Raw genomic sequence first — 26902 nt, 5'->3', positions numbered from 1 at the left:
ATGTAAAACCACAGCACTACAAAGCACTCTTGCTGCCAAAGGATTTTTGTGTTTGAGGAAGGAGGATATTTCATAAAACAGGTTTTCAACTTAAGACTTTCGAGATTTCTCTCTGGAGGATTTTGCTAAGTATCTTCTAAGGGCACAGATAGTCCAAGTGTTTGCCTCCCTGATCAGTAGGTAGTTCATGGAGGAAACAAAACTTGTGAATTACTGCACTTGCTTTGTGCTCAGGGTTTCAATAATGTGCGACTAGACAGAAAAAACCATCGCAGCTAACAAACTTTAACCAAATCTAGTATTATTATGCCAGACCAATGGCCACATATTTGATGTCTTTTCAAGTTTCTTGAGTCTATTAGCTTATGTAATTGTCATCAGTATCTACTGAGTGTCAGATGTCTCAGATCTTACTTTGTGTTAATTCTCATGCATGCTTCCTTGTGATTTTTTGGTAATCTGGGTTAGATACATATGGCCACAAAAGCTTTTTCTGAATTATCCAAAAGGAGAGGGCACTTGCTGAGATGACTAAGAACCTTCCTATGAAACAGTCTTTTGTTAGGAAATACTGATTTTATTGAAACTTTTTGCTGATTGATACATTCCAATTTTAACATGCAGAGCTTAGTGTCATAGAAATATTTCTGGTTAAGGTATGTCACACATCTGTTGCAGACCAGCCTATTACTCCAAGTTGGCATTTTGGCTTTGTATGTGGGAAGTGCAAGATCAAGTCTGTGCTCTTTTGAATTCAGATAATAGACTTGAAGTTGTGCCTCCCATATCTGAGAGTATGTGCTAAATCCTGTGGAGTATTCCAAAATTGTTCTTAGTCTCCATTATTGGATCAATTTCTCCCTTCATAAATATAAATCTAGGAAGGGATTTAGATCTGAGCATCCAAACATCTTTACACTGAGAGAAATGGAGAAATAGGGAAAGGGGAAAAAGTGCTATTCTCTGTTTTTTTTTTTTACCCCAGAAACATTTTTTTGGACTTTTGTTTTTTATCCTGATGGGAGGTCATGAACATTCTGGAAATCTTCATTTTCATGGAATGGGAAAATTTTTTCTCTGCAGCTTGACAGAATAACATCTGCAGAGATAAGGAGATGCTGTTGAACTTGACTCACATAACTCAGAACATTCTGGTTCATCGCCAGGGGTGTGCATACCTAGCCCAGTTCTGGGAAACAGTACCAGAGGTGTGAAAACACCCTGTATGTCAGTGAGCAGGAGTCATGACTAAAAATGTTCTCCTTCTACTACCATTTCTATTCAAATGCTTGTACGTCTTTTTATTTAACCTTAGGAGTACAGACTTTGTCATATATAAATAAATCACATTTTAAGCATTAGTTCTGGCTGTCTGTCTGGAAGATATCAGAGTTGCTGAGGTTAGTACTGTTGATTACTGTTACGTGACATACAAAGTTAAATGAGACATTTGCCCAGCCTCTTTACCTTCTTTTCTGACTTGCAGTGATACCAAATAATGTGCTTTATGTATGTCTCTTTAGGGTCTGATCACCTTCGAGAGAAAGATGGACTCTGGGCTGTGCTAGTTTGGCTTTCAATCCTAGCGGCTCGAAAGCAGAGTGTGGAGGAGATTGTCAGGGATCACTGGACAAAATTTGGCCGGCACTACTACTGCAGGTGAGAAAAATGAGGAAAAGGCACAGGAACTTATGCGGTTGGTAGGACAATTCTGCTACAACCATGGCTTCTTCAGCTGTGCTCAGCTGCATTTAGGTGTGCATTTGCTGTGTCCACAGAATGAAAATGTGCCACAGATTGCCACAGTTCTGTAGGCAGGTTTTTTCTGATGACTAATTGGCAGCAGAAGTTATTTACTTACTGAAGGAGCAGCATCTTACGTCACTTTTAGTCTATGAGTAATTGAATTTTCTGATATTGAATGGCAGAAATATTTGAATTACTTGTAGAATCTGTAGGCATAGATCATTACGTGGTGTTGAAAAAAAAATCAAAATCCCAGCAATATTTACTCCTGCATTTGTTTCTGTATCTGTTTCCGTGTGACAGTGTTTTAGTGAGAACTGGGACTATGTCTACTTTTAATTCAGGAGAACTCCTCCAAAGATCCGAACATTTACTCATTTTTACTGAGGTCTCAAAAGCGTGTATTCTAACTGTCATTTATATCTTAGCTTCTGCCTCTCTCTTTCCCTCAGAATAGATTTAATCCAGAGGAGTTCACATATCTGTAAGGTCTTTTGCACACAGCTGTTCCTCCAAACTTGTAGCAAAGTTTTCTCCATTTCACTTTGGTGTTGCGCGCTGCACTGATTGTGTCCTTAATCTTGGAAAGCTAGCTGTGTATAGATGACGTTTTCTATGCTACTTCAGAAAAGGTGCATTTTCTAAATGATTTCTGTTGACTCAGAGTCAGGCGGCCAGAGTGGAACTCTGGTTCACACAGATAATGGTCAGATTGCACAGAACTTGCAAGTGTGTGCTGGTTTAATTTGCTGTCATTACTTCAGTGTCCACCTCTGATTTTTGAAGGAAGCAGTAAATTGCTAATTGTGAGTATATTGAGTTCTGTGTAAGCAGAACTGTTTTCTCAGCTGTAGAGGACTTACTTCTTGGTTCTACTTTTTTTATATATGTGCAAGGTTTGATTATGAAGCATTGGAACCCAGAACAGCGTATTTCATAATGAGAGACCTGGAAGCTTTGATCACTGACAAATCATTCAGCCATCAGCAGTTTGCTGTGGGTAACAATATCTACAGTGTGGAGAGAACAGACAGCTTTGAATACATAGATCCTGTGGATGGCACTGTGACCAAAAGACAGGTATGGCTGTAGTGATGGAGTACCAAAGTTTTGCAACTGTCATATTGTCTCTAACAGTGTTTCTAACGTTCAGCTGGCAAACCTCTCCATTTATTTATAGGATGGTGTTTTCTTTGCTCTGGTAGATACCACATTTCCTACTTAAGATTAGCTCAGTCTGGATAAGATAATCCACCTCTGGTTTAGCTTGCACTTGCTGTGCATAGCTGGAGCCAGTAGTGTCACAGAGAATGTAGGAGGGGATGGAGTCCCTAGTGACAGCAATGCACGTGTAGGGAGGGTTCCCTTTCCTGAACAAAGCAAAGTAGAAAGACAGTCTTTTCTTCTTTATTTTCTATCTGAAATCTTCACTTGCTGTACGTTACAGAAAAAGTTAAAATTTTCTTGCTCTTGGTGACCCACAGGATTTGCATAGTTAAGGCACAGTATCTGTTGTAGCCAATGGCATGCACAAGATGTTAGTGGATCGTACCATATGAGGGCAGTTTTGACTTCTCTAGCCCAAATGACCGGTTCTGTGTTCCTTCTGGGCTGTGTCCATAACGAGATTCCTCAGCTATCAAGAACTGCAGTTCAAACTGAGCCTTCAGTGTTTTGAAATTCATGATGTGCTCAGAACTACCCATGTACTTTTGCCACGTGTAAATGTATATTCAAATATCTTGAATATGAGCTATGACTCATATTAAAATGTCTTCTGATTTTATGCTGTTTATTTTTATTGTCCTAGTTTCTCTGGTTTGTAAATTACTTGACCTGACCAGACCCTAGCAGATGATATTACAAGCCATTAAAACTATTGTCATGCCATTCTGCTCAGTCTTTATAGTTTCCATTCATCACTGCATCCAGAAAATATAAGTAGCCCACCTGCCACTGAGCTACTCTCTTTGTGCATATTACTGCTGAAAAAAGATACGAGGATATTGTCATATCCAAGTCCACTGGAAAATTACAGGCACAGGAGACTTGTGGACCTTGTACTTTTAAGAAACAGCTTGTGAATTTTCATTGCACTTTTCTTTCCCCTCATTTTCATCCAAAGCCCTTGTCCTAAATTGGAATATAATTGCTAATCATATCACCATGTAACACAGAGAAACATGACTTGGCCTGTTTTCAGATGGACTCTGAAAGTGAGCCCATAAAATCAGAAAGCATGTCTTTTCACAGGGAGAAGCACGTATTTATTGAGAGTACAGTTCAACCAGTTTGTCTTTTGACAAGGGCACATTCCTAGCTCCATGTGTGTGCAGCCTCAGTGGGATTCTCCAAGCACAATAAAATAAGAGAGGACGTTGATCCATGCAAATGAAGCGATAGTTCACTGCTGCCATTTTTCTCAGGTAGCTTGGTCTTCATGTAAATGCAGGTACCTCTTTCTGACTGTCATGAGCTTCATGCAGACTTTCCAGCTATGTTTTCAGGAACCTGTTCAAAGTTTTGTCCCCAGGAGGTAGGGGACAGACATTTATATTCAGTGTAACTGTACTATGTCTCATGAATGAGAAGCTGGCTGCATGATAATTAATCAGTGTTAATAAACAGCAGGTTCAGAAAACAAACACAGCAACAACAAAATAGGCAGCAAACAATATGCCCACACTGTAGCTTCTAATTCACTCTGACTATTGAAACCCATGAATATTGTTTATCACAGTGCAATAATAAGCCATAAAATCAAATTGAATGTTCTGCTGTTCTTGAAGACTGTTTTCATTTTTAAAGTCCTATTGTGCTAGCCTTTGCACACATGAGCACGTAACAGTGCTGCTCCTGAGGATCCTGCAAGCCGGAAATGGGACCAGTTGCATTTTTGTGCGAAATTTGAATTAGAAGGATGAGAAGTACAAGTTGCCCATTCTAATGATTAACTTTGAGCTTTTTAATGAAGTGTTCTTATATTCTGAGATTCACAGAGTAAAACTCTGGAGCTTTGTTATTAGAAGTTTGTTAATGTTTTCTCGCTCCTTTGTTAGATTTGGGATGCAGAGGGCTCTGCATGTAGTCTTGGTTTTTTTGTATTACAGTTTGAGCAAGAGTCAGGAAACAGGTATTGGAAAAGTTGGAAAAAAGTTATTTCAGATAACTCCCCAGAGATACGGCAAAAATTCTTCTCTGTTCAGAATGATATTTCAGTCATGTATCAGCAATAAGGTATTTCCTGTCAGAGTAGCGAGTGTGGCCTGCTATGCCTACGGGACACTCAGGGTTCCATAGAGGAGCAATTAAAAATTGTGATACTCACAGTATCTTGAAGCAAAAGTATAGCCATTTTATATGCTCCTAATTTATGTATATGTCTCTGTGTCTAATATATTGCTGGTAGGATAGATTTTCTACTGATGTTACTCCCTGATGTTATACTTTAGTAATGTTTTTTGAAATCCTAAGCTATTTTGCTTTAAGTTTGCTGCTTTGTCTTGTTCATGCTAACTTATTATGCGACTTTATTATTATTTATTTAATTATGAAATTGGTAGCTGAAAAAAACCCCAAACCACTGGAAACCAAACTACATAGTACAATATGTAGTCGGTTTAGTTTTCTGAGTGTTTCATAGGTACTGATACATCAGTAGACTGTTTAACTGGATTTTAATGTAAAAGAGAGAAATCCCAGTGAAGGTCCATCTCCATCACATCAGCTTCAAAGTCAGTGGGTTAACGGGGGGACATTATTTTGTTACAGAGTTTCCACACAGCTCATTAATATCCATTAGCAGGCCCAATTTGCCTAAAACAAGTATCTGTAGATGTTCAGTGTGGGAGCCATACTAAACCTTTTAATCTGCTTCCTTCCAGAAGAAAAATTGTCTGTTCCCGTAAGAAAACATTATTCTTGTTAGCGACAAATAGTCTGTCCTATTTTGTTAAAACTGGAAGTTACTTTGTCCTATGGGCTTTCCAGTGTGTTATTCTTCTTTCTTTTCCTCTTGCATTGGTTTATAAGTTCTGCATGTAAAATTCTATGTTTCATGGAGCTGACACTTTCTATATAATAAATTGCAAATATGTGGCTTTAAATTAGTGGAGCTTATGTCAGGTGAAAAAATACCATCATGACAAACAGTAAGTAGGCTGCTTGCAATTTCACGAGCTTGCTTTGACCTTGCTGACCACAAAAGCTCAAAAATGTCAGGAAGGAAAACTTTTATGTATTAGACTGGATATTCTGTAATGAGTGTGGAAAATCTGTTTGGTTTTGTCTTTACACAACATGGAGAGTCACAGGTTATTGTCCAAGCAATGCTCTTCCATATTTATTTGGTAACAGTGGTTTTGGATGGGTTTTTTTGGCTTTAACAAATGTTTGTAACTCATGGCTTTTAGGTATAATTTCCAGAAAACAGTGAAGGATATAAAAATTTAAGCGCTCTCATTAATTTCTATGGCCTTCCTGAGTGAAAAGCTTTGCTAGTGCTTAACTGACTGTTTCCAAGGGAGAGTCAAAAGTCAGATTTCTTGCTGCTGGGCTCTCTGAAAAATGAGTTAAACTGAATCTCCAGGTGCAAATATCTTAACTTTAAAAGTTGACTTGGACAGTCCAGCTCTAAAGGCCATTGTTTCCCTAGAATATGATTTATCGCTGGCACTTAGGTTTATTGTTTTTAAGGATTACAGCCACTGTGTCTCTGTAATTCCCTTTTACAGAGTATTTTCAGCTGTATGGCAGGAATCCTAGTCTTACAGACAAAAATTAATTGTCATCATGCATCTATAAAAATCAATAGTGTCAGTTGTGTGTCCCTGAGAAATGCAAAATGAGTAAAATAATAAGCTCAGAAATAGTACAGTGAACTGTCTGAATGCTGGCTGTGTGTCTATATATGTTATATAAGCATCCCAAGTGCCGTTAACTGTAACATCAAACTGGCTACAGATGCCGTAGTTCAGTGGAACGTTTTTGCATGATAAAGTTATGGGAAGAGTTATGGGGAGTGTTTATAAATCCTTTTTATTCTGAAGACCATAATTTAATGAGTGGTGAGACTTCAGATGTGCTAAACCAAGTAACAATGTGCTATTGTTGTTATTGCGAGATAAACATGGAGTATGTGGAAGAGTATTCAAGTAGTTTTGCTAGTCATGCCATTGTGGGAGTTGTTAGGCCTGGCAGGAGCATATAAAATGGCCGTTTAGTCTTTGAAGAGGAAGACACATGCTGTGGTGTTCATGCTTTCATTTTCTGCAGGTATGTTGGACTTCCTTCCTTCTCTCTTAAAGCTGATTGACATTAATGTTCTGTACTTTGAGGTGCTGGTTCTGAGTTTGACAACCGTTTGAAACAAACCCAGAACTGCGAAACTCTTCAATTTATCATGTTTCTTTCCACTGTCATAAAATTAAGCGTAATGAGCAATCAGTAAGAGACAACCCCTTGCTCACAGGATCAGATCATAGCAAACTGCCTGTGTAATTCTAGGCAGCCAAGATGGAATCTTGATTCCACTGAAATTAATGGCAAAACTCACATCAACATCAATTGAACCATCTCATTACAAAGTTGGCTTAACAGCAAATACTAGAAAAACAGGCTCTAAAGCTCAATCTTTTGAATGTAAACTATTTCTGTTTGTCACTTTTGCTGTACATATTGAGAATACTACATAAATTTAGATTGCTGATACATGATAAAATTAATATATAATACCATACTAGCAGCTAAAAGAAGTTTCATGGTATCACCAAAGTTAGAGATGGAAAATATCTCTTAGGCCATCTAATCCAACCCTTTTTCCAGGTAAGATATTTTCCTGTTTTTTATTTTCTAGTGTTAATGGGCATTACACAGGAAAGATATGAACCTGTTGGATTGGGTCCAGAGGAGGGCCACCAAAATGATCAGAGGGATGGAACACCTCTCCTATGAGGACAGGCTGAGAAAGTTGAGGTTGTTCAGCCTGGAGAAGAGAAGGCTCCAGGAAGACCTTATTGCAGCCTTTCAGTACTTAAAGGGGGCTTGTAAGAAAGATGGGGACAAATTTTTTAACAGGGCCTGTGGTGATAGGACAAGGGGTAATGGTTTTAAACTAAAAGAGGGCAGATTCAGACTAGGTACAAGGAGGAAATTTTTTACAATGAGCATGGTGAGACACTGGAACAGGTTGCTCAGAGTGGTGGTAGATGCCCCACCTCTGGAAACATTCAAGGTCAGGTTGGATGAGGCTCTCAGCAATCTGACCTACTTGAAGATGTCCCTGCTCATTGCAGGGGGGTTGGACTAGACCTTTAAAGGTCCTTTCCAACCCAAACTATTCTATAATTCTGTGATTATCAACCAAACAATGCTTTACATGGTGCTGAAGATGTTTTGGCATATACCTGAGGGAACAAATGTTTCTACTTATACTTTAGAATATTGGAGCACTGTGTTTCTAACATCAGTGTCTTCTGAAGCTGCTGATAAAACTGGAAGAATAAAATGCTTCTCTATTAATTCTCTTCTCTCGTTTTTTTAATGGTTTACTGCCCCTTAAACAAAAGTAGCAAAGATCTCAGTTTATGTACTAGGCATTTGCCAACAGCAGGACTACAAGGGGAAATAAAGTTCAGCGGCACAGCAGAGGTGACACTTAGCCTAAGGGTGCCATTTACAGAAAGGGAACTAGACTGCATGTTAGTGCAGAATTGGTATTGAAACACTACAACTATTTAACTGTGTAATTTAGTCCTTTGGCTTTAATGGCCTTCCGGTACAGAAAGTCTGTCAGCTGTGGATCCAAGTATATGGTCTGTGGTCTGTAGGAGAATGTGTTCATATATACAGTATGAAAGAGGGGAGGGAGGAAGAAAAAAGACGTGAAGATAGGAACAAAGAGCAAATCCACAGTTAATTAATAATAAATCCTTTTTATTCTACACACAGTTAATATGCATTAATTAGTGTACTGGATATTAATTAATATAAGTTAATTTTCCCAAATTGTACTGGAGGCTCTTGTTGAAATTCTTCTAATCAAATGTTGATGTATGGTCTATGAGGGGTAGCAACTGATCCTGTCCTTTGTATTCACTACTGACAACTGGGTTTTGATCTTGGGATCCTGGAGCTATTTTTTAGGCCACTAATCCTTGCTGATCTTATAACTACTTCTCAGGCCATTGATTTTGTGCTCTGCCACACAGAACAAGAACAAATCAACTAAATAAAAAATGAAAACAGCAGTAAGAGAGTCCTTGTTATGAGGATTGGGAGGGAATACACAAGATCATTTCTAGTCTTTGGAGGGGGGGAAAAAGAGTAATAAATGAGTTGTCCAAAGTTACAGGGAAAGAGGAGCTGCATCCAAATGACTCTTCCCTCCACTTTTTATTTGAAAGCAGTGAACTGTGATTTGTAAATGTACTGCCACCTTACATATATGCTGCTGCTTCTTCTCCCCTAGGGGCTGCGAATTATTTTTTCAGATGCTTCCAGGCTTATCTTCAGAATGAGTGCTTCTAGCCATGTGAGAGCTACTCTCCGGATCTATGCAGAGAGTTACGAAAAGGATCCCAGCCAACACAATAAGGAACCACAGGTAATGCAATAGCATTGTAGTGAGTCAATAAGTAATGCACTTCCTCTGTAATAGCAGTGGCTACAGGTTTTCATCTTTAATCAGAAGGAAGACTCAGCACTTTCACCCCTGTTTACTGTGTTTGTGGATGATTTTCCTAATCGTGTGACTATACATGTTTTGAGGCAGGACCATAAGTTTTAATATATGTTTGTGTAATATCTAACACAACAGGCATGTCAAGGGCTGAGATGCCTGGTGATAAATGCTGGGCAATGATTTTAGTCTGTTAAGAGAAACCATGCTAGTTTTAATTTTTCACTCTTTTTTTTTTTGCAACTGTTGTAATCTGAGTTATAGAACAATATTTTAAAAAAGATAATTATTTTTCAAGCAGGTTATCTGGGGATCACTTAGTTATGGCATCCTAGGGATTACTCACAATGAGAGTACAATTAGGATATACAGATGACAGAGTCTAAACAAGGTAGGGATTCCTTGTAAGGGAAAGGCTTGCAGCTGTCTGAGAATTATCTCATATCATAACCAGACTCTTTCCTAAGAAGAGTGAAGGTTGAGAGCAAGTTGCAGTACAGTCCAGCAGTCACCTAAAACAATTCATAATACAAATGACATTTCAAACTCTCAGATTTTTCCCAGTAAAACACCTTCATGCTGTGATATACAACAAGAAAGGGCTAAGGATGTTTCATGGAAGAGAGGATAAGCATTTGGCTTGTAGTAAATCAACACCTTGTAGTTTGAAGTCCCATGTAGTTGTGTATTCATGACTGGAATGAAAATACAAATTTCCCAAAACATAAAAGCTGTCAAATGCATTTGAACCCTAGGTAAATGTTTGACATTATTTTTTCACCAGATTCCCACCATAAACTTAGCGAGTTTTTTCTTATGCTCTTAAACAATTGTCTGTCAGTCATGAAAAGTGCTTCAATTTTTCTAGAAATGTTGCAGGCTCCATTCCTGCAGATATGATCTATTAATTTTATTTGCATTTTCTTAAAGTAACAGTTTGCATCCCCAGTAACTCCTTGGATAGGTTACTCAGAATGTTAAGCCTTCAAGAGACTAAAGGACCATTTTTAAGCAATTTTACTGTTTTTCTGTGCATTGAAGTTTAGACAGCTAGCGGGGTCATAAATAGATTTTGACCAAGGAAGAACACTGTTACAACCCCATTTGCACTTGATACTCTTTTGGGTTTACGTGGCAAGGTTTTGGTAGCGAGGGGACTGCAGGGGTGGCTTCTGTGAGAAGACACCAGAAGCTGCCCCCATGTCAAACAGAGCCAGTTCCAGCTGGCTCCTAGGTGGAGCTACCACTAGCCAATGCTGAGCCAAACAGCAATGTTGGTAGCCCCTCTGTGATAACATAATTAAGAAGAGTAAAAACCACTGTGCAACAGCAGCAGGGAGGGAGGATTGAGAGTATGTGGGAGAAACAACTCTGCAGACACCAAGGTCAGTGGAGAATGGAGGGAGAGTGATAGAGCGGCTTGGTGGGCACCTGGCAGTCAGCCAAAGTTAATGCATCCCAGCTATGTCAAATTTTGTTACAGCACAAACTGTTTATCAGTTTCAATTCAGCTGACCATTTTAAGTATCGTTCTTTGTGCTATGTAGGCAAGGCATAGATGAAATGAAAATAAGTTATGATAAGTGACAGGCTAAGAGTTCATTTTAGAGGTTTGCAGTGCGCTTACAGTAACCTTGTGATACATGACTCAAAAAGTGGGATCTGAACATGCTTCCTGTCTAATGAATCCCAACAAAAAATACTAGAAAACAATAAAGCATATACTTGCAGCATTCATCTACCTAAACTTTTGACCATTTAATTACAAGTGACCATGTGCCTTTTAAAATGGAACCTTTTTTGCATCCACAGATTGTTCTACTTTAGTTGTTACAAGGTATGAGAGAAGTGACATGCCAGCAGAGTTTAGGCTTGTGTGTTTCCTGAAGTAACCTACAATCAATGCCCAGTATTTAACACTTGTTTTTTTAAATGAGTGGAAATAGCAAAAGTTCTCAGAATTTTCCAGTTGTGAAGAGACTAGACTGAGGGAGCAGAGATTATCCTCAGAAAATGAGGAATGTGCTACTGTTACATTTCATCTCTGTTCTGCATGGATTTGCTTGAGAGAGGTGCATAAAGTTCACTGCAAGGTCTAGCAGCCTTACCAGCAACACAGACTATGTCCAGGGAGCAGCACGAGTGGGGCTGCTGCACAAGGTGATAGGAGCCAGGCACCCTGACCAGCTACAGCTCAGGCAGTGCCCTCATTGTCCAGGGAGCAGTTCCACAGCAGCCAAGTGGAGCAGGCAGACCAAGGCTCTCGTAACAAGCTAACAGGCTCCATTGACCATCCCAGACAAGGCAAGTGATGGGTCAGGTTCAGGAGCAGCAGGAGATGGAACCAGAGACAGGGCTGGAGACAAGGCAACAGTGTGGGTCCATCCAGGATACAGGGTCAGAGTCAGAACTGGAGACAAGCTACAACATACATCCAAGGGGTCCTTCAGGGAGGGAAGCTACCCATAGCACAGGTCTGAGGTCCACCCAGGCAGCAGAGCCAGAGATGAGTCTGGAGACAAGCACTTCTGTTAGTTCAGGCAGGGACTAACACCCTTGGGGCAGGCTGAAATGGGCTGTGTGAGCCTGTGGGCAGGGTGCAGGGGGGAGTCCTCAGGGGAGACTGGGCAGGGCCAATAGGGTTTATCACTGCGCTCAGGGCTTTCAGAGTCTGGTCTTTTGTTCTAGACATGAAAAGGGTCTGTTATTCCTAGGGACAGAAAAAAAGGCTGGAAGGTTTTTTTTCTACACATGTACCAAAGCCTGTCAGATTGTTACACTTCTGGCTGTTTATCCAGGATATGCACTAGTAAACAGATAATCCCAGGGGTAGAAATGTCATTGCCTTGAAACTTGTTGCAGGGACTTTCCTGCATTCATGCAGTGCAGACAGACATTTTAACATCCAGACTGCCTCAGGAAATACATAGTGCTGTAAACACCCTCCTCCTCTCTTGCCATGTGCACAAAATCTGGGACAAATAGCAGTTTCATCTTGATTAATACAATAAATTCTTTCTCTGGTTTCCCATTGTATAGTATTGCACAATTCCCACTGCTCCTGTTTCCTTACCCTGGCTGGATACATTGCCAATAACATGAGTGCATTAGGACCTGCAAGGTCATAGATTGTATCTCGCAGGCAGATGGTGGATTTCAAGGGAGTACATAAATTTGATTTCAGGAGATCCTCATGTTAGTACAAAAATAATTAAAGATTTCTCAGGAGAACATTTGATAATCTTTAGTGGAATATATGGAAGAGAGTGAATAGCAAACGCCTTTTTCAGAAAACAGCATTGCTGTAGAAGGGCAGCATAGATTTCCTGATATTGTAATTCCTTTATTGTTTAGTTTGCTTTGAGATTCATACTGACATGTGTACACCTAGACGAGCTGTGACAGATTTGAAGTTTTAAGTGCTTTGTTTCCTATTTACTTTCAGTAATAGGGGCATAGTCAACATATTCATAAGTGACCAGCTATTCCAGGAGCACTGACATAAAGAAGTATGTAAAGTATATACCTTAAATGTAGTATTTAAGGACATTGTTGCATTTGGAATAAATGCTTATTTTTCTTTAACTGTAGTTGATCTTTGTAATTGGATAGATGACTTCATGTAGCTTCTGTATCATTGCACTCTGCCTGGATCAGCTGATCAGGAAAAACTCTCTTCCATACTTTTTATATCATAAAGCAAGACATAAAATTATTTGATGGTTGGCTGCTTAAGTAAATACTTGGTTGCTTCTCCTTATTGCACCACCTCCCTCCAGTACCTTCTTTTCATTGTTTACATAGACAAGTGGAAGATGAATGCTTTGCATTGCTCCATGTTTTTGCCTGGTGACAATTCCAGTCAATACCTGAAGCGGAAGGCAGAAATACCTTGAGATAGATTTTTGGCTCTTTTTCACAAGAAATAAACCTCCCTGTCTTGATAGACAACTCATTTGTATTGGAAAGTACAGTGCCATTTTGTGGAATCATTGTGGTAACTAGCTTGAGTTTGCCTCATATGAGCATCCGTTTTTCTCCCCTTTCCTTTCAGACAAAGCCTTTTCCAAAATTAATCAGCCAAATTTTCAGCAGTTTTCAAGTTTTTCCAGTTTGCTTCTGTTCTCTTTGACAGTGTAACTGCTGATGATGAATCTTCCGGAGATAAGCAGAAGTCTAAACCACACCTTCCAATATGTATGCTGACATATGCATATTGTTCTGAAACACCAGTATGACATTATGGCACTTTCTGAATTAAGTGTTAACTGAGACATATTGTAAAGACAATATATACAAGTACATTTCTTTTAAAAACAACAGTTCACTTGAGTTGGACAGGATTAATCATTCACATTAGAGGTGCTGTACTTCTGTGGATGGCCATAACTCCCTTCCCACAAAAGGTTAGACCAGATGATTTTTGGAGCTCCCTTCCAACCTGGGCTGTTCTGTGATGAACTCTAGTCCAGCATAAAATTTGGACAACAATCTGTAACAAGGCTCGATATCATCCAAGTTCAACTACTGTGAGAGTGCTAGCTGTAGTTCCTACTTTGGTTTGATACCTAACAGAAAGCCTGGCATCCTCTGAAGCACCATTGGGGCTGCTCAAAGCTGTGCCTTTTAGTTTTGGCCCCAGGGAGCCATTCAAGTGAGTAGTGCTCAGGTGAAGCTCTCCTCATACTATGTTGTGCTTCAGTACTCTGTAACTCTGCATAAGTCTTATGGGAAGAGCTGATTTTCAGGCCTTATTGCCTTTAAGTGTATATTTTCCTTCAGAAACATTAGAGCTTTGTCGTGGTTTAACCCCAGCCAGCAACTAAGCACCATGCAGACACTCACTCACTTCCCCCCCATCCAGTGGGATGGGGGAGAAAATCGGGAGAAGAAGTAAAACTCGTGGGTTGAGATAAGAACGGTTTGATAGAACAGAAAAGAAGAAACTAATAATGATAATGATAACACTAATAAAATGACAACAGTAGTAATAAAAGGATTGGAATGTACAAATGATGTGCAGGGCAATTGCTCACCACCCGCCGACCGACACCCAGCCAGTCCCCGAGCGGCGAATCCCTGCCCCCCCACTTCCCAGTTCCTAAACTAGATGGGACGTCCCATGGTATGGAATACACCATTGGCCAGTTTGGGTCAGGTGCCCTGGCTGGGCATGAGAAGCTGAAAAATCCTTGACTATAGTCTAAACACTACTGAGCAACAACTGAAAACATCAGTGTTATCAACATTCTTCGCATACTGAACTCAAAACATAGCACTGTACCAGCTACTAGGAAGACAGTTAACTCTATCCCAGCTGAAGCCAGGACAAGCTTTCATAAGAGCATTCTTGTAACCAGACAGAACCGAGGCTTGTAAGGACCTTTTGTTCCAATTTGTATGTAGGCCAAACAGTAGCTATTAATGAATGTAAGGGTCACACAAATCTTATTTTAGTAGCCTCTTTCATACAATTAACTGGTAATACTTTCCACCTAGAATAAATTAAGCATAGTCAACAGCCTGATCAACAACATAAGAGTCCAAGGGAAAGTAGTAAAATATGCCAATGATTAGAAGTCCAGGGTCATAGACTAATGTTAATAGCAGTGGCTTCTGGCTGTTGAATGATCCATTGAAGGAAATTGGCAGAAGCAGCTTCATGGTCACTGGGGAGATAGGAGTGGCTACTTTGTTTCTGTGAGTAGTTCAGTTCTTCCTATAAGCCAGTATCAACAGGAGTGAAAATCAGGAGCAATAAAGAAAAATGACCATCATGCTCTGTGCAAAGTATATTAAAAACAATTCAATATAAGCTTTGTAAAATTACGTAATTTATAGTGGTGCAATCTAGTTCCAAAACAAAGTCTTAAAAACAATGCCCAATGCTCTTCTAAAACTGGAATGTTCCCCTTCGAATGGAAGACCACTGTGTTGATGCTCCTTGTCACTGGTGATGCCCCTCATCACTGTGCATTCCTGAGAAAATTGCTTTTCAGCTAACTTGGAGGATTTCCTTAGAAAGACAATTTCTTTGGTTTTAACCAGTCAAATAGGCATCCACCTAGCAATTTCAGGAAGTTCAGTTTATTATAACAAATGACAGACGTTTATCTAAAGTCTTGGACCTTTATGCATTGGCATGTATCTTTTTCTAAAGTTAATAGAGTTATTAGCTGTGCTAAATTTAACACGGATGGAAAATCTAGAGATACGTTCAATGGGCATGAAGTACTAAAGTAAGAGTTTATTGACCTTTAGGCTCAATTATAACCTCATTTTATAGGTCAAATCATTGTTGTGTACAGATCCTGACACATGGTTAATATCTTCTTGTCCTTTGACTAGCCACCTGGATATATTATTGAACTTGGATAAGATTCAAACAGGAAGTTTCATACACAAAGACCAAGAAAGAAATGACTCATTATGCAGCGTTGTTTTGAATTGTTTTATTTGTAAATCCAATGTGTCCTTCAACAGCATGGTTGTGCTGCTGTTGCAGGATAAGTGCCCTGGGAATAGTGTACTGAGTAATCTGGATTGTTCTGAATATGTACTAACTAGCTCTGTTTACAGTATGTTATTGTTCATTATGTGAATTGCAACAGCAATAAACAGGTGTTGTCATAGACCTATGCAGTCTGTGTCAGGTACTCTTTAAACAGGATGCAGTGAATCACAAATGCTGCAGTTAAGTGTGCCAAAGACTAGTGAACTATGTGCTAGTTAGCTACAGAATCATTAGATTAGCAGTAGCCAAGCAAAGATTTTGGGGCAGGAGTTGTTTCTTTGTATTTTTGTCCAAAAAGGCATGCCAATTAAAAGAGAAATCATTGTGATAAAAAGTGTCTTGGTCATCAAAGACTGAATTTCTGAAACAATTTTTGAATGGCAAATAGCAGAGGAAAAAACAAACTGATTTTCATATACCTTGGTTGGTATATGAAAGGATTATGATTATATATGATTGTGTGTATATATATATATAGATTATATAAAGTGATTGTTTATAGTGTGAGTTTGTACAAGAGCAGGGAACTGAAATCAATAACCAAGAAGTCCTTGTGTCCAATATCACTTAACAGGGATAAAATTAAAGGTTTCTCTATGGTTCTGTCAAGACATTCTTAGAACCCTAAGCACAAGTGCAGTTTGCTAGAGAATTATTGACTCTTTGTTTACTTTTGAAGGATTGTGTCCTTTAGCGTGGCTCTGATTGCCTATTCAAACATACGGTACGGTCCAGAGAAATCATATAAAGTTTTGCCTTTACTATTAACATTCATAAGATTTTCTTTGAAGGGACATAGGATATGGAGATTTCCATCTGTTTGATCACATTCTTAGGTAACACAGCATGTTTGTGCTATTCAAGTAATTTAGCTTCTGATTCTGCCCAAAGTCATACAGTGAACAAATTTTAAATCAGCTGGAACTGGGAAGGAACATAGGAAAAATACTCATGTGACAGTAATTATAAAATATTTCATAATCAAGGAAATGAGTTCATTAAACCTAATCTTCACTCAAAGCTCTTTGGATATACTAGAAAAGAATTAATCTGTTGCAAACGTAGATGTTTCCATGCCCCACTCAGTTTACATTTTCCTCCTGTCTTTTCACCCCTTACGCCTGCTCTCCTCTATTGCTTGGGGCAGAACAGGTGGCCTCCTGACCTTTAGTGTAGTTTTGTTTGAGTTAGCAGACAGACCATGCACAAGAGTAGAGATGTCAGTTTCCTTTTTCCCATGCCGTGTGTGCTGCTTCATGGTAATAAAGTGAACGCTACCAGTGCTGTGGATGTTACAGAGCCAGTCCAGTTTGTTCCACAATGAACCAGGCTATACACATTGCTTAGATATTCTAGGATGGGTGGTTGTAGCATAAACTTTTACCAAGACTTCTGTTTTTTGGAATGCAAGACCCAAGCAGGCACGCTGAGCTGAGCTGTGTGTTGAGCCCTTTTATGGCAGAAGCCCTGCAGGAGGTACAGCTGTGATGCCAGACTGTGTGATCGTAGTGCTGATCTCGCTTTGTAGTTATTGGAGTCCATTCTTTGTGCCTCTTCCATCACTTTAGTGTTGCTTTGTAAGTGTATTGGTTTGACTTTAAAGTACATTATAGCCAAAGGAAAAGCTCCTACTAGTAGGTAAGGCCTTCAAAACATGTTTTGGGGGATTTGCCCCTCTCTTCTGCCTTTCTTTTTCTTTCCCTTTGTTCATGTGGCAGTGATTCTGTTGCCCAGGTTACAAAGGGCTAACAGCAGCTCTAAGCAGTCACATGAAGCAAGGGAAAATGACCGGAGCAGGAAGAGTTAAGAAAGGAAGGAGTTATTTCTCAATTCCTCTGTGTCCTTTTTCCAGGACTTAGAGCTGTCTAAGTTACCCTGACCTCTCTAAGCAACCTTCTGTGTAATGTTTAAATGATAAAAAGAGAAGGACTGAGAATGTATTTAAGTGTTATGAGAGAAAAGGATTTCTAGCCCATGCCTGAAATGTCAAGGCTTATCTTAATTTATGCAATAACAATAACACCACCTAGCACTTAACAGCTTTTGGTGACTTCAAAGCATTCTGCAAGCATGTTTTTCTCAAGGCTACCTTTATGAACTGGAAAACTACTTTAATTGATACTAAAACTGATAGAAAGGCAGCTGAAGAGTAGAATTTGGGGTTTGACAGCAGTTTTTAGAGAGGGAAGATGCAGAGGTAGAAAACACTTGGTACATCATCTATCTTTACAGAGCTCCAAAACACTATAGCCCTTCTTTGACAACTACGTGCTGTACTAACCCTCTTGTTTATGTCTCTTTAATTTCGAGGCATTAACAATTGTTCCAGGGAAGTGAATTCTTCTGGAACAGGTAGTATTATGGCAGCTCTGCTTAGAAGTCTGTTGCAAGGTCTGAACGTTTGTTCTGAAGTAATTACTGTCTGAAGTGTCATTTTGATTTTTAGTAATTCAGGTGCCTAAATGCCTATGTAACAGTCACACAAGGTTTAGCCGATTGATGGTGGATCTTTGTCCCCAGTAGGACATTCTTTTAAGACTGGCTAACTGAGGTGGCCTTCCATTACCTCTCCCTGAGATCGCAGAATACAGGGAGCAAATGGTTTAGTGTTTAATGTTTTACAAATACTGACATATGTACAAATAATTGACCCTGTGTTCCTAGTGTTCTACCCTGTACATTCACTTGGGTGTATGTAAACCTGAGAGAGCCCAAAATAACACTGGTGGACATGATGCTGGATGCAAAATGCAGATCAGTACAGTAAGAGAAGACAGACCAGAAGTTTGAGAACTGTAAAAGAGAGTTGTAGTTACCTGGTGTTCACTAAAATGTTTGGATCCTGTTCGAGGGCATTACCATTCTCTGAGGTTTTTTTTGTTTTATTTTCCCCAGATAAATTCTGCAGAATTCTTTTCACTGATGAGACTGATGGGGCAACTTGTTTTTGAGACTTACATTGGACTGTGAAAAGTGATTTTGAGACCTATGGAAAATGTCCATACCTAGACTGTGTAAAACTCACCTACATTTGGTTTTCCTAACAAGACTGAAATTCAGCGCAGGCTTGGGGAGAGACTGAAGAGAAAGATTCACAAACTTTCCAGCCAAAGTCTAGTCAGATGGTTTTGCATCAGAACTGCATGAATTTTTTGATGAAAGTTGGCAAGTTTTAGCATGAGTGCTACACATAGTAGGTTTTCACAAGGTGTTTCTTGACATATAGATGGCATTTGTCCACCTATTCTGAGAAAAATATTTTCTAAAGCCAAACTCTAGACACATGCTGAGCTTTTAACCTGCAAGCAGGTACATTTTAGCCCTGCCTGAGCCTTTGGTAAACTGGATGCATCATGGGGCAAATCTTGTCTGAGAACTTGACTAGAAGAAAGGGAGTTTTATGGAATTTTCTTGCAAGATCACAGAGAGAAAAATGCTACATGAGCCAAGCAGGCATGATACCTCTGACAGCTCTGGTACAGATTATTCCTAAGCAAAGGGCTTTTCATTTTTATTTGCCTTATATTAGATATCTGCTTGTTTGATGTATTTCCTGGTATGAATAATAATTCCTACCAGTTATTTTTTTAGAGGTATAAATTCTATCTGTTATTACTAAAGCAAAATTCTGATTGATTTAAGTCAGTTCTGTTAATTTTCAGTTCTTAAATTTTATCTAAAGGATAACATGCCATATCTCCCAAGCATTTTCCAAGAGATAAATATGTTATTAATGTACAGAGTGATTGCAATTGCCATTCTGAGTTGGCATGTCAATAGTAAAGTTTTACAATTTCTTAAGTAGAAAGAATCATTTGAAGAACATTTTAAAATCAAGATCTCTTTAAGATACAGAAGTCTTTCTAGAGCCTTATTAACTATAGATGATTGCTGGCTGGGATTTATCTTTTGCAACTGAAATGTAAACTATTCATTGCAGAGATAAAGCACTTTTTAAAAGGCATATACAGCTCTAGTTCCTTGTTATTCTGCCCTGCTTTTGCCATTCCAAAGAGAATGCACTTTTGGTTTTTTTATGGCTGCAGGATGAAGAATGTGTAGTTAAATTGAAATGTGAGAGGACAGAATTAAAATAGGACTTGCTCTGTTGAGAACCATGATTGTAACAAGCAGAATATTTAGTAGTAATTGGAACGACTTGGCAAAAGAGCAGCAGCTAAATTGTTTGTGCAAATGGGTGTCACATTAACTCATTTGATTCTGTGTTTTGTTCAAAGCATTGTGTAGTGGGGGTTTTTTGGTTTTGTTTTTTTTTTTTAATTCAGAGTGCATTTGTTGCGTAAAAAAGCAGGGTCAAGTAAAGCTGGTCAGTAGGGTTGCTTTTTAAATTTTCCTGTGCTTTATAGATTAAATAAGGAAAAGGTTTAGGGGAGTGCCAGAGGGACTTCAGATGCTTTCATCTTCTTTCAGTTCTCCTTAATCCATGTTGCTGGAGGGAAGGAGTGATATGGTCCAGACCTTATAAATTGGCACATTTTAATATTTACTTTTGCAGCATTTGCCCACAGATGCAAATTCGTGCTCCACATATTAATCTTCTCTGAGCATGTTTGACTTTAATGGACTTGTATTCTGCTTCAGTGATTATTCAGTAGATAGGTATCTACAAATACGGAGCCTTTTGTAAGATAGCATGGCAGACTGCTCACACTTGTGCATAACTAAGTTTGATCATAAACTCGCTTGACACCATTGGCATTCATGGTGTTATTCCATGACTCTGCTTGCACAGTTAGTTTGTCTCCTTACTCTTTTGATTTAACAGTCTGACCATTTGCATAAATAAAGCAAACACCCCATACTGTCAGAAAGTGTTAGGTAGCTGAAACATTCAAAATATTGATTATGTTAAGCTTATTAAAAAGATATCTGTAAATTTAAGCTCTGCAGAATTACTGCTTGTTTGATTTGATTTTTAAATCTGACAGGTTTAAAACCAGAATGTAGTTTATTTGAATGAGGCAGCAGGGGATAATCTTTGAGGGTCAGAAAATTACCTTACTAGTTTGGTAATCAAATATGTGATTCTCTGAAAAGATTGTTCTCACACAAAACTTAGTTCTGCCAGTTTGTCTTTGCATATCATTTAATTAACTGAGAGAAGATTCACTTGCCATTTGAAAAATTGTATTTTACTTGATTTTCACATGGTGCTATCATAGTTGTTACATGCACTCACCCATTTGGGCAGTTTCGTACATATGGCCATTTAATAAGGTCTGTAGCCTGAAACTTGAGACTTCATGCTGCTTTTGTTGGAATTTATCCTATTTAATACAATTACAGGTGATATTACTCAAAACACACTTCTGTGTTTCCTGTTAAGTTAATCGTTACAGTACCTTCTGACCCTAAGCTTCACAGTTTAAGTGTGTATAGGACGCCAAGTCTCATCTGCATGGCTTCCACTCATCAGAATAGAAATAATTCTACTTTTGTGATTTCTAGGTTGTTTTGTGCAGCAGATTTCACAAGAGCTCCACACACATAGACATTATCAGTATAGTATATTTACTGATTTCTCTTTTCTGTGTAGCTTAGGTATACTCAGTGCAACAGTTCACAAAACATATGCTCAGCATGATACTTCTTTATATCAAGTATGACAATATAGACATTGTAACTGTGTCAGTGTTTATTATTATTAAGTGATTTACTATTATTATATAATATTACAGTTAAAAGGGGGATTTATAAATATAAGATGCCTATTGATATTTGTGCTTTATGTAATTCAATGTATTTATTCCTCTTTAGGCTGTCCTGAGTCCTCTTATAGCAATCGCACTGAAAATATCTCAGATTCATGAGAGGACAGGGCGAAAGGGACCCACTGTCATCACCTGAAGCCACGGAAGATTGTTAAACCAGGGCCAAAAGAGGAACAGCAAGGAAGAGACAGGACCTTGCTGAAACATGTTAGCCATTTGTGCCTTGTATGATTTTAAAAGTTTTCTTGGGGATAGAGGTAGGGTGGGAAGAAAAATTCAATATAATATTAAGCATATTAATTTGCATTGATCTCCAAATACAATAGTGTATTGACTTCTTTGTTTTACCTGCAATAACTTAATTTCAGATAACAATATAACCAAAGAAAGAGGCCTTAACCTTTAAATGTTGTCAGCAATGTGACAGAAAAGGAAAACTGCTTGTTTTTGAATGCTGTGATAAAGGTTGGGGAAATTTCAGTTAGGGAGAGAGGAGCAGGAGGAGTTGCAAAGCAAAGACATGCTTGGTGGATATTGTCTGAGATCCTTGTCACCTTCTTGCTGGTTTACGAAGAAGTATACAGAGCATGTCTGAGGCATAAGAGCTGTATACTAAGCTTTGCAAAGGGTGTGTCTCCTGACCTGACACCACCCCTCCTCTCCTGTCTCTCCGGTTGCTCACAGATGCACGCTGGCAGCACTGTTGTATACACACCTGCACATGCTCCCAAAGAAGGGGTTATGCCATATTTTTTTTTACCCCTGCTTTTAAAGCATATTAATGTGACTTGTGCCTTTATATTTTCTTGATTTTTTTGGCTCTTTCTGGTTTTTTTCCTCCAAAGGGAGGCATTTGTGCTATGGAAGCTGATTGTGTCCTTCCAGCAATGTCGGGTGTGGAATCTGGCTGTCTTTTGCAATATTCCTCATGTCAGGAGATGATATTGGTGCTTACTGTGTTTGAAAGGTAATCACTGCAAGTTCAGCAGTTTTTCATGAAGGAGTTATTATGGAAGTTTTTTAAGTCTTTGGAATACTCATGCTCCACTTACCACAAAGTGGTAAGTGAAGCATGTAGTGAAAAGGAAATGGAAACAACTGCTAATGAATTAAATAGAAATATTTGTCTGATTCACCAGCTGGATGCAGTTTCTGTTAGATTCTTTGTAACAGTGGATCATGGAATAAAAAGTTGGGGAGTGCAAAGGGAGAACAGAAATACCGGCATAGATCCGAGAAGGATATTGGGGATATGGACATCAGCATTTTTCTGCTTGTGAAATGATACTGCAGTTCTAGCTACAATACTGTGCTCTGAAGAAGAACACAAACACTCTATGCATGTGACTTGTTTGAAAGCTTTGCTTCCTTGGGAACAGTGTGTTCACTTGTACAATTTGTCAAGGTGGCTTTGTGCAACTTGCCTCTTTGCAGTGTGTTTCAGTTCTTTGTGGTTGTCAGATTTTAGTGCAATTGATATAATATTGCAGCAAAGAAATTTGTTTTGATTTTTTTCAACACTTCTGTCAAAAAGTTGCTATGGCACTTAGTACACAATAAAGAGTAATGCTGTATTTCTGTCTTAATACATAATTGTGGACAAGACACACTGCACTTTCAAGCATCCTAATAAAACTGCCTTTAATACAACTACATTATCTACTTAATTGACTCTAAACAAATGAGGTACTAATGTTTTCACGTAGTATTCTACCTTATCAATAAGTATTCCCATAAACTGAAAGAGATTTTAAGGCGTTAATTCTTTTTATAAAGATTTTTTTTGGAGACAACCATGGCATTCACACACAGTTTGGACATCTACTTTCAGATGTAAGAATATTCATCTTTACAGAAAACTTGTTTATCTAATCATTTTTGTTATAGAGGAAACTCCTCTAGGTGCAGCATATTAAGCTCCCAACTAATGCATCACACATGGTCAAGCATACTCTGGATTATGAGACGTAATTCAAATTACTGGACTGCATGAAAGAACATTCTGAAAGGCAGTCCAAGAACTTCTAAAATCTCTTACATGTTCTCTAACAACGAAATAATTTTTGATCACATGGTGAACTAGCTAGTTATAGTACCAAGTATCGCATTTGCGCAACTTCTGGGACTTGCACTTTGAAAAGTAAGAGGTAGAGAATCCAGGTGTCTTTCAGGATGTGGTGGGAAGACTCATGAGGAGCAAATCAGAACTGTGAAGAAGCATAACTGTGCTTTTATCAGAAGGTCACTAGAGCACTAGCTGCAGTAGATGGCAGTCTGCTTTCATGAAGGCAGTCTTCGTGAACAAAGGATGTATTTTAAAATCTCAGTACTGAGACTTTGTCCTGGGCTTCAGAAACAATAGTTGTGCCTGTGTAGTGAAATGGAGAAAAGGGCTGTTTTTGTGTGGTTTTGAACAGCTGTCAAACAGCAGACTTCCAGAACTAGCCTAACCTCAAATCCACTCATCATCCCTTATTTTTGATGACTGGTGAGATTGATACAATGTAACAACTGGTATTTTCCACCAGTTAATTGCTTTTCTCTGCAAGAAGATGAATGAAACTTTGGCAGGCTGAAGTACAGTGTATATCTTTATATCTGATGTGTTTGGGGAAGGACTGTAGCTGTAGTCTCATAAAGGGTACTCCTTTTTCTGAGGTCTTTTCCTTATTAACATGAGAGATGAATGCTTGGAAAAGAGCAACATATATGAACTTACACAAAGATGCAAGGCTTCTAAAAATGGACCATATGTCTAGCAGAGGGAAAACTATTATTAATACTGTTTGTCTTATCACAGTGGCTAGGCACTATGACAGAGACCCAGACCCTTCTGTGGCTATTGTTGGATTAGCAGTTTTATCAAGTCTGGAAATTGCAAGATTCCCATGTTGTTCAGCTGTGCACTAATATTTACTTGGATAGTAATTCTGTTTCCCAAAACCTCAGGTTTTACTGTATCCAGCAATACAAAGATATAATCCCAGCACACTGGAGGAAAAGGAGAAAGAGGAATTCAGAGAGACCACTAAGACAGAGAACAATTTCAAGGTACATTAGCAGAGCGCAGACCAAGACAGGGCTTGGTGGGCCCCAGGAGCAGAGAAAGAGGCAGCAGGTGGCAGAGACGATAAGGAGAAGACAAATTGCGGGATTCAGATGGAAAGAGAGAGATGTGATAAAAGAATACTAATAACACAACAATGGATTCGAGAGGGAAAGAGAGAAAAAGGAATTAAAGGTGGGAAGGGAACATAGTCTAAGAATATTTTAATAGTGTTCAGTATTAATGAAAACTGACTGTAATCTCATCTGTTTAATGACAGTGTTTTGTAATAACTGCTTTCATGACCTAAGATAAATAATAGTCTACACTAGGGGGAAATAAGGGCAAATTTGGAGCAGTATGAATTTGTGACTCTGATGTAACTTACTTGAACAGTTTACAAAGACACAGTAGGTGAGACTGAATTACTGAAAACAGTAGAAGAGTGTAGTGCCAATGTGACTAGAAGCAATAAAATATAGTCTCATGGGGGAGCATGGTTGTGGCTTTTTACCACACAGGCTTCAAGCATCTGCTCTTCAGTGTCAAGTGATTTCAGCTAAGTCATAAAATACCAGCAAATTCACCTGCCAGCACAGCTAAGTGGTTACTAGGGAGAAGTGCCCTTCTGTAAGAGATATAGTGGCAGGAGGAAAAGCACATTGTGTTCAGAGACAATTTGGAAGGCAGCAGTACTCATCTGAACCACGGGATCACAGAATCCTTGAGGTTGGAAGGGACCATCTAGTCCACCGGGACTAGAATCGCCTAGTCCATCCCACAGTTCAGAGCAGGGTCAGGTAGAAGAGGTTGCCCAGGGCCATGTCCAGTTGGGTTTTGATTATCTCCAAGGGTGGAGACTCCAAAAGCTTGCTGGGCAAATTGTTCAAGTGTTTGACCACTCCAATAGTAAAAAAACCCCCAACTTTCTTGAGGGTTCAGCTGGAATTTCATGTGTTTCCATTTGTGCCCATTGCCTCTTGTCCTTTCACTGGGCACCACTGAGAAGAGCCTGGCTCCATCCTCTTCTTTCACTCCCATCAGGTATTTATAGAAATCAGTAAGATCCCTCCTGAGCTTTCTCTTCTCCAGGCTAAACACTCCGAGCTATCTCAAGCTCTTGTCATATGACAAATGCTCCAGTCCCTTGATCTTTGTGGCCCTTTGCTGGAGGTACTCCAGTACGTCCATGTCTCTTTTGTACTGGGAAACACAGGCCTGGACCCAGCACTCCAAGTGCATCTCAGAAGTGCTGAGCAGAGGGAAAAGATCACTTCCCTCCACCTGCTGGTGATGCTTTTCCTAAGGCAGCCCAGGATGCCACTGTCCGTCTTTGCTGTGCAGGTGAGTTGCTGGCGAGTGGTCAACTTGTTGTCCAGCATGTGACCCCCAGGTCCTCTGTGGAGCTGCTTTCCAGCCCACTGGCCCCAGAAGGTATTGGTGCCTGGGTTTAGTCCTCCCCAAGGGCAGGACTTTGCATTTCCCTTTGCTAAACTTCATGAGGTTCCTGTCTGCCCATCTCTCCAGCCCGTGCAGGTCCCTCTGAATGTCAGCAAAACCATCTGGTGCATCAGCTTCTCTTTCCAGTGTTGGATCATCTGCAAAACTGCTGAGGGTGCACTTACCCGGCCCATCATCCAGATCGTTAAAGAAGATGTTAAGGAGTATTGGCTTGATTATTGACCCCTGGGGCACACTGGTGGTGACTGGACTTTGTGGCACTGACCACAACCCTCTGGGCCCGGCTGTTCAGCCACTTTTCAGTCCACCTCACTGTCCGCTTACCTAAACCATATTTTGTCAGCCTGTCTATGAGGATGTTATGGTAGATGGTGTCAAAAGCCTTACTAAAGTCGTGGCAAATGACATCCACTACTCTCTCCTCAACCACCGAGCCAGTCATGTCATAGTAGAACATCATCAAGTTGGTTAGGCATCATTTTCCCTGACTACTCCCAGCCATCTTCTTGTCCTTCATGGGTTTGGCAAGGGTTTCTGGGATTAGTTGCTCCATCTCCTCCCCAGGGACTGAGATGAGGCTGACCAGCCTGTAACACCCCAGATCCTCCTTCTTCTCTTAAAGACAGGAGTGGCATTTGCCCTCTTTCAGTTCTCAGGAACCCCTCCCGGTCACCAGAGTCTTTTAAAGATCATGGAGGGTGGCCTTGCAATGGCATGGCCCAGCT

The 26902-nt window shown here is 39.5% G+C and overlaps 1 protein-coding gene across 1 annotated transcript in view; it reads left to right on the top strand.

Moving 5' to 3' along the window:
* Nucleotides 1-23320, top strand: part of PGM5 (phosphoglucomutase 5) — a 78664-nt gene extending 55344 nt beyond the window's left edge. The window contains exons 8-11 of the mRNA XM_069777547.1: nt 1524-1659; nt 2643-2826; nt 9215-9349; nt 21717-23320. Coding sequence (XP_069633648.1) covers nt 1524-1659; nt 2643-2826; nt 9215-9349; nt 21717-21806 — 545 coding nt within the window. The 3' untranslated portion in view covers nt 21807-23320. The remainder of the gene's footprint in view (nt 1-1523; nt 1660-2642; nt 2827-9214; nt 9350-21716) is intronic.
* Nucleotides 23321-26902: the final 3582 nt, after the last annotated feature.

The sequence above is a fragment of the Haliaeetus albicilla genome, chromosome Z, assembly GCF_947461875.1.
Source record: "Haliaeetus albicilla chromosome Z, bHalAlb1.1, whole genome shotgun sequence".
Classification (NCBI taxonomy): domain Eukaryota; kingdom Metazoa; phylum Chordata; class Aves; order Accipitriformes; family Accipitridae; genus Haliaeetus; species Haliaeetus albicilla.
Note: the sequence above shows the minus strand (reverse complement) of the source record. Positions and strands in the feature narration are given on the sequence as shown.